The 8,567-nt window shown below is 37.4% G+C and overlaps 1 protein-coding gene across 2 annotated transcripts; it reads left to right on the forward strand.

Annotated features, from left to right (window-relative positions):
* Window positions 1–3,498: 3,498 nt before the first annotated feature.
* Window positions 3,499–8,142, forward strand: LOC117400210 (TBC1 domain family member 2A-like). 2 transcript variants are annotated; one of them, XM_034913522.2, is made up of 4 exons: window positions 3,499–3,760; window positions 4,299–4,686; window positions 6,163–6,270; window positions 6,956–8,142. In XM_034913522.2, exons 2-4 carry the CDS (start codon window positions 4,492–4,494, stop codon window positions 7,001–7,003), a joined length of 351 nt encoding a protein of 116 aa, XP_034769413.2. In that variant the 5' UTR covers window positions 3,499–3,760; window positions 4,299–4,491; the 3' UTR covers window positions 7,004–8,142. The 2 variants fall into 2 exon arrangements, with proteins under 2 accessions (XP_034769413.2, XP_058878234.1); XM_059022251.1 differs by lacking the exons at window positions 6,163–6,270; window positions 6,956–8,142 and having other exon boundaries at window positions 4,299–4,623.
* Window positions 8,143–8,567: the final 425 nt, after the last annotated feature.

Here is an 8,567-nt window from a genome sequence, read left to right on the forward strand (position 1 = left end):
CCCGCTTCCTGAATGTCCGGCTTCCGACTGACCCTGGAATGAACTGCAAAAACATCCATTCTGGGGCACTCTGTTCTGGTTATACAGTGCCCTCAGAGATTGAGAGGGAGATTGTTGACGAGGATTCATTCATTCTCTGTCACAATTACCAACCATTTTTATTAGTGGGGCTTGCGAAGCAAGAGTCCCCACTTTAAATCTTCAACGTACTTCTTCTTATTATTCTTTGGCACGCTACTCCTCTTACACCATTTAAGCTAGAAATGCCGTTCAAACTTTAAAACGTGTAGACCGGTCTGGAATAGTGTGCTTGTATACAACTTTTTGATATCTTTTATACTTTTTAAACTTAAGCTTTTTATCCTTTTTTTGTCCATCTTCATTCACTTTAATGGGACTTTTTTCAACATTCTAAAGCTCCCCATTGTTTAAAAACTCCCAGACTTCCAACATTCTATTTACTGTAAACGATGTAACTTTTGACACAAATCAGCTACTTTGACCACTTTCCCAACAAGTAAGACAAAAAGTTAGAGTCTTCCTCTACTTCTCTACTTCTCTGCTATTCAAATCTGAAATCAAAACAGAAATAACTTTTACCAATCAAGAGATACAGCTGTTTTAGTAACCGCATCAACTAAAATGTTCTCTAACTTTTTATAAACAACTGAAATTTTGACCACTTTCCCAACAAGCTAGACAAAATGTTAGAGGGTATGACATCTTTCTCTACTTCTCTGCTATTCAAATTTGAAATCAAAACATAAATAACTTTTACCAATCAAGAGGTACCCCTGTTTTAGTAACCGCACCAACTAAAATTTTCTCTAACATTTTATAAACTGCCATTTTGACCACTTTCCCAACAAGTTAGACAACTACTTAGAGCAAATGAAATCTTACTCTACTTCTCAGCTATTCAAATATGAAATCAAAACAGGAATGGCATCTACCAATCAAGAGGTACAGCTGTTTTAGTAACCGCATCAACTTCTTTCAGTAGGCTACTTCCCACTGTTGAATTAACTGTCATAGAACTTTGAGAAATATCAAATTCTAGCACATTCTAAGCATGAGACAATTAATAAACAATGTGACTTTTGACACAAATCAGCTACTTTGACCACTTTCCCAATAAAGCAAGCCCCACAACTAGTTTGTTTTGTTTTTGTTTTACAGGCATTAAACAGCCAATTCATGCTGTATTGGTTGCAGCAGCTGCAAATAAAACGGTGGCAGCACAATACCAGCCTGGTGAAAATACCTGCAGAGCCCTCCACTACCTCCACACAGCTCTGCCAGCTGCCTTCTGCACCTTGGGAAGGTAAGCTCACTGACAGCCCAGTTTTAATTCTAGCTCAAGTCGACCAAATTGTGTGTGGGGTGGGGTTCTTCAGTTTGTGATCTGATGGAGAAAAGGGTTCCAGGGTAGGTGTTGTGTGCATGCAAAACAAAAGAGCTGAACCGGAATAACCCAATTTAAATGATTTATTCTAAACGCTTACAAAGTGTTGCTATACTCTTGTAACCACCACATATTTTTTCATGTTTTGCCCTTTATTGTAATTATATCTAAGATATTTTCATGAGGTGTAATGTGAAGCAAGAAATGCAATGCTTTAATTAGGTGAGGTAACAAAAGTACCAGGACTTTGTTTATTGTGTCTGGTGTCAGATATCTTAATGAATTCAAACAATCAAAAATGATGATCATACAGGAGAATGTTGGTGCTGTGTGGTGGAAAGAACTCAAAATAACAAAAGGGTGATTTCAATTCTGCCCCATACCCATGCTGAGAATGTTCACAGTGAGACAGTCTCATTTCTGCCGATGACTCACCGGCTCTGTTGTGCTTGAAGCCTTGAAGCAGGCTTAGTTGCTGAGAACACAAACATGGTAACTAGACAGGGATTCACTTTGTGATGTTATCTTCTGCCTTGTTTCCATTTTTATAACAACAGCGTTGTGTGGAGGTGACTCTGGCTGTTCATCTGTCCATCTGTATGTCACACCTGTCTAATTTTGGTTAAACTAGGTGTACACATTCTGTGTTAATATTTACGGTGCGTCCATTCATGTCTTGGGACTTTTCAGGAAACTGCATTGCCATTTCATAATGCTTATGTCATGGTCATGAATTTACAGTCATGGTGGGGAGTGTATGTTAATGAAATACTTGGTTCATACTTGGATTCAGGTTAACCAAATTGGGTTAATATTGCTCCCTCCCAATGCTGTTTTATTTATTTTTTCTCAATTTACTGCTGTGATAATAAAATTGTCAATTTTTATATTTTACAGTCCTTTTGCCTGTCCAAACTACTCACAAGACAAGCTGTAAAAATGTCTTAACAACACCAGATTTAAATACCACTGAACTCTTTATTAACAACACCCAGTAGACTTACACTATTTTAGATCTGGTGCTGTTTTAGACTAGGTACTGTATACAGGTTTAAAGCTGGCAAGATGTATAATCACCTCCGTATGTATAATAAAATAGACCCAGTATTTACAGCTGACTCTTGTCTTCTGGTATAAGAATGACATATACTTTTAACCTGTACTTTCTTTAGACAGGAGCTTAAACAACACAGCCCGGGTATATGAAGGGTATATTGTCAGGTAGGTGGCTCCAGAATAAAATAAAGAACCAGCAAGTTTAAGAAAAAAAAAAATATATATATATTGTGAGCCAGCTCACAAGTTTACCACCAGGAGTTAACGGGCCAACAGGCTGCAGGTGTGGATAGGTAGGCAATTTTGGCTTGACTATTGTTAGACTATCATTGGCCTTAATTGGCCCACACCTGTAGCCTGTAACAGCCAAATGCCTGGCTGGTAAAAGGGAGCATGTGCCGGCAGTCTGGTGGGCTGTTTGTTTTGTTTTCCTGCCTGAGAACCTCTGGGGCTTATCTACCACAAGACTGGAATAGGATAACAGGAATCAGTGTCGGATAACGTTGTGGTCCTTTGCCTCTGCAACTCCCTGTTCTCTACAGGGGCTACGAGGAACGGCTTGTCCACTGCTGGGATCCATGAAAGACTGGACTGCAGAGTAAGGGTAGAAGAAGCCCAGACCCCAGGTGGAACAACCTATACACCAACTGGACGTGGTTATTGGCCCAGTTGGTTTACGTCGGCATTTTTGTTTTGGTGGTTTTGTTTGTTTGAAATCTTGTTTGAACTGTTTACTTTTGTTATGGACACGGCTCGATTACGCAGCTGACATTGCACTATAAGAGCAAGCCTTATAAAATACTAAAATAAAAACGTGCTTTGTTTTGGAAAACCCTGTCTGTTTTCTCTGTGTGCACCCACCCGCTCACTATATATATATTATATATATATATATATATATATATATATATATTAAATATATATATTAAATATATATATATATATATATATATATATATTACATATATATATATATATATTAAATAAATATTCATGCATTTCAAATGCTTTCTTTGCTTGCTCTCTTTCCTAGCACCGCCTGTACCTCTGACACCCCCAGCACCTACAGTCCTTTCAGCTCCTTCAGTTTCTTCAGTTACAAACGAGTCTGCGCAGGAAGCAAAGACTGGAGGAAAGATTTCTCCATCAAGCAGCATGAACAAGAGGGAGAAGAAAATGACCAGTTCTCTTCAGCCTTCTGGGGAGAAGGTGTCAGGAAAGGAGGGGAACCCCGTGGACAAACTATCCAGACTCCAGCACGAGGTGTTCACGCTCACTGAGGAGCTCAAGTCACAAAAGGTATATGTTTGGTTTGGGTGACTGAAGTATATTTAAGCACATAACAACTGATAACTGAGTTATTAAATAATATGTCTTGTGAGGCACTTGTACAATGAATAAATACTGCAACAGGCTGTTTTTTAGGGAAAATTGCATTGTACAGTAGACTATTGCATTGTACAGTAGACTATTTGAATTTACCTGTAGCCATAACTGTAATTAAATGCATGATGTTAACAGCTGTTCTTATATGATAAGTAAAACAGTATTTTTTTATTCAAAGGGATATTACAGATTTTTCAGGAAATGCAAGAATCAAAAACCTAAAACAAATACTATACCAGGTATTTTTAGTATGGTACAGTTTATTATCAGTACTCCAAACAAATCACTAATCTGAACAAATCTGATCCCACCTGGTTCAGATTACAAAGAAAGTACAGGTGCATTATTCAGGGACCACCTACAGTATAATTTATTTACGGGACCTCCAACACAGCTCATGAAGCTTCACCTTTAAGAGTAAATGACCATAGTGTTTTTGTTTTGAAATCAGGAGCTGGTGCGACTCCTTCACAAGGCCCTGGAGGCAGCACAGCAGGAGAAGAGGACCAGCAAACAGTTCCTGGCAGCAGCAGGGGAGCAGGAGTGGCTGGAACTGGTGCGGCACAAAGAGGTGTATCACAGACCTGGACGGCCGCCTGGAGGCCCTGCTCAAAGACAAGGAGGAGCTGGAGCAGCGGCTGGCCATGCAGGACTGCCAAGTGAATGAGCTGCAGCAGCACGTGCAGCTCATGATGGAGAAGAACAACGCCAAGCAGGAAGTCATCCTCAAGCTCTCCGAGCAGGTGGCCGCCTGCATGGCTGACCCCCAGCGTACCGTAGCCAACTCCATGGGCACAGAGACCTTCTGCAGGCTGCACGAGAAGATTGAGCACCTCAAGGTTATTTTAAATTTACATTACAGCCATGGGAAGTACGTCAACTCTTGTTTCAAGAAACACAGATAAAACCACACTCTTTTTTTTGGTTTTGTTTGACCACCATGTAATCCTGCATGATGTGAAAAAGCAGTAAAGTAACTGATCCATGTTTTCACTGCTGGGGTGTCACATACGGTATTCTGCACATTCTCTGCATCCAATAAGCATTACAAACATGACATCTTAACTAGATTTTATTAGCATTGGAGCAGACACACAATTACTGTTTGCCACTCCAGTCTAAGAATGATTCATTTATAGTAGAACCGGTCCAGGGGTCCAGCGAATATATACTAATATTGTATCTCGGAGGAAGTCGTTTTAGTATATTGTAGTTTCTTTATTAACGTCGGGGCATTATAAATGAACAACGTCAGGTACATCAGTGTGCCTAAAACACCAAAGTACGACACAGCATGTATTCTATACAAAAAAATCTGTGAAAATGACTGCACAAGCACTGAAGTACAGTATTTCTCAGTTTACAAAACAGCATTCCAAACAGTTCTTAACGTGCTTTCTCAGTGTATGCCAAAGTAATCTGACAGGTTTTTTTTACATTGTGTGTGTTAACCTGAGACATAAACAACAACAAGGATGCACGCTTTTTAACAGTACAGTAATTTTATGAATCCTTTACTTTTCTTTTATTTACTATGGTTAAACTGGGCAGTTATGTGAAGTGACAGCGTGTACAAATTCTGACCTGCTAAGAGCTGAATTTACTGTTTTAGACCCATAATAAAATGTGCATTGGTCAGTTTCCATCAGTACCATTCAGTTGGTAGCAGCATATGTAAGTCACACATGGCACAGGTCCATTGGGTAATGATGGTGTCATATCTTACAGGATCAGATACGACAGGTTCGACCTGTACTTTGTATCACGTTACTGTGATTTTGTACTCTATAGGTCAGGCTTGCACAGTGTTGATGTGATGTTACAATGAATAGCAAAAATTATTATAATAACATAAACATACTGTATATAAAAAAAAGATCCCTGTGTAACCCCAGGCTACTAGGCATGAGGGGGTACACTGCTCTCTGATAAAAGTTAGGAGACCAGTTATCTGCTTATTAGCAAAACTTAAATCCACTAATATAAAGTCAAATAATAATTCCAGACACGTGATCAGTTGGTCAACTATTTTTTTTTCTTCTATTTCTTTGTTATTAGAACAAAACAAGTATATTGTTTTTGTACAGTGTATTAATTGACATTAGTTAGCCACACTTTTTTTTTTACGTATCCCAGCAATTTTCAAACAGTGTTTTATAGGGTACAAATGAGTACAATTATGAAAGCAAAGAAAAGCAGTGATCAGTCAGGACTAGGTCAAACCTGTGCTCTTAATAAGTAGAGCTCACAGTAGAAATGTTTTAAGTACAACCACAGATTGTGTTCTGATTTCATTCGTTTACTGTGTTTACTAGGACGATATAGAGGCGCACAAGATCCAAAACAAGTTCCTCAACTCTGAAATCTACCAGCTTACTAAGCTGTGGAGGAACAGTTCAGAAGAGAAGGGCCTCCTGATGAAGGTATGTGCTTTACAGCTTGCTGTGTGACAGATCTGTACCCATTTAACCATTGTGAAAAAACATATATGTTCAAAAAATATATTATCCTTACCTACAAGTCTTTAATGCAGTATCGTCACTGTGTAAGGCTGATATATAAGTGACTTTATTTAATACTAAACATCTTATTTTCAGCTTTTATAACCTAGGCCCCAGATTAATAGTAATAGTAATGAGTTTCGTTTATTTCTTTTTTCTTATAGCATTAACCACAAAACCACAATGAGATCTGTGATTTCGCCTAGAGACATCTCTGTCTGCACTAAGAAGCCAAAGTAAATTAAAGAACAACTAGCATGCTGGTACATTATGATAAAGCAAACTGCTTAGTGACACATGGATTGCAAGTGGTTCTAATGTAGTGACGCAAGCTGGTGACCTACTGGGCACTATTCTTACACAGTCTAACGCAAACAACAAAACAAAATAAAAAATAAAAAAAACTTTAGATTCACTTTGTATCATTTTCACATCCTGGTAACTTTTTAAGTTTAAAGCATTCCTTTGGCCTCCTGTTTAACCACAGTATTTCTGCAGTTTTACCCATGCTTTTCCCATGGTTATACAATGTATTTATAATAATTTACCTGGGTTTACCATGTTTATTAATATACTTTTATTATTATTATTATTTGTTTCTTTGCAGACACCCTTATCTAGGGCGACTTACAATTGTTACACATGGAGAGGCTGACAGCCGAGCTGCTGGAGCTGGAGAGGATACAGGAGGAGTTTGTGAAAGAACAACGCAAAGACAAGGACCTGGACACTGCTGTCTGCGAAGACGAAGAAGTAATACAGACTGCAGTTAGCTTGCATCACACGTCCTGACGTTTTTGAAAAATTACACATCACTGATACTATTTAAACTAATTTGTTTGCCTTATTATTCCCTGCTGTGGAATATAGTGGGGCTTACATATTGTGTATGTCACACATACATCTAACTGTTATCCTTTGTCTGTTGTTGAGTATATAGGTATGTCAGGCTTACATTTTTACATGTACAGTTCGGCTCTTATTTTGTAATGGCGCGTGATGTACCGACATACTTGTTTTAGAGTCAACAAATTAAGTTTACCAAACCTGTCAAAATGCAGAATATTAATGGAAATAGGTGTGTTGGTAATACACACACACTACATCTCTGAATGCTTGACTTCAAATCCAGTTTAAGTCACACATGAAAGGAGTATGGTGGTCCTAAGCCCTCGGCTTCCACATCACAAAACCAACACACAGTGCAGCACAATTGGCACAAAGGATAAACCTGTTTCTTATCTCATAAAACAGCCTTTTACTATAATTATCATCTGTCAGTCTCTGAATTTCTTCAATCAGCAGTTCCATTCCACTCAGATCAGTTCAGTAAATTCATTATTTTGTAGTTTCCCAAGAAAACAAAAACTCATTGGAGATTTTGAAAATTAATGTCTTGAAATGTGATTAATTTAGGCCAGGGTAATCTGAACAAGTACAGAGATTCCAGTTACTTTTCAGACCGGCAACCAGGTTCCAGATTTTCTAAACGAGACTATCTCTGAAATAAACTTATTTTTTATGCATTGGTTGTTTGTTTATATTCCTGTAAATTGCATAGTTCAGTTATTGCTAAGTTAAGAGGAAGACGTTGCTTTGTTTAATTATGTTAAATTGTATGGCAATCCTTCATGATTTGCATGAATTCACTTAGGTTTAGAGGTACAGTTTTAATTCATGTACCTCTGATAAACCTAAACTAAGTGACGAAAGCAAAAACACAAACGTTTTTTACTTGAGCTTGAAAAGGAAAAAATAGGATGAATACAGTGCTATATATACTGTGTGTGTGTGTGTGTGTATATATATATATATATATATATATATATATATATATATATATATATATATATAATTGATTGCTACATATAGATTTTTCAACGCTGGTAAAATGTTTAATTCAGTAATGATTTTAAAAATGTTTATTTTAAAAAATTTTAGGGATGCAAGACATGTAACAACTTTGTGTCTACAGTTTTTAAATGCCAACTGTTAAATAAACAGAATTATGGATATTAATGTGTTGATAGTAGGGATAGCTTTTGTGACTGGAACATGGCTGCATTGTCTATTGCGCTGAATTTTAACCAATTTTAACAAATTGTTCCCATTATTCTTATTTTTTATTTTAGCTTTTCTCTTCAAATATTTTTTACAAAACAAAAAAGCACAAACAAAATCTCAGCGTGTTTCGTCTTATTCATGAGTAGACTTAATTT

Source organism: Acipenser ruthenus, chromosome 4 (assembly GCF_902713425.1).
Source record: "Acipenser ruthenus chromosome 4, fAciRut3.2 maternal haplotype, whole genome shotgun sequence".
Lineage (NCBI taxonomy): Eukaryota > Metazoa > Chordata > Actinopteri > Acipenseriformes > Acipenseridae > Acipenser > Acipenser ruthenus.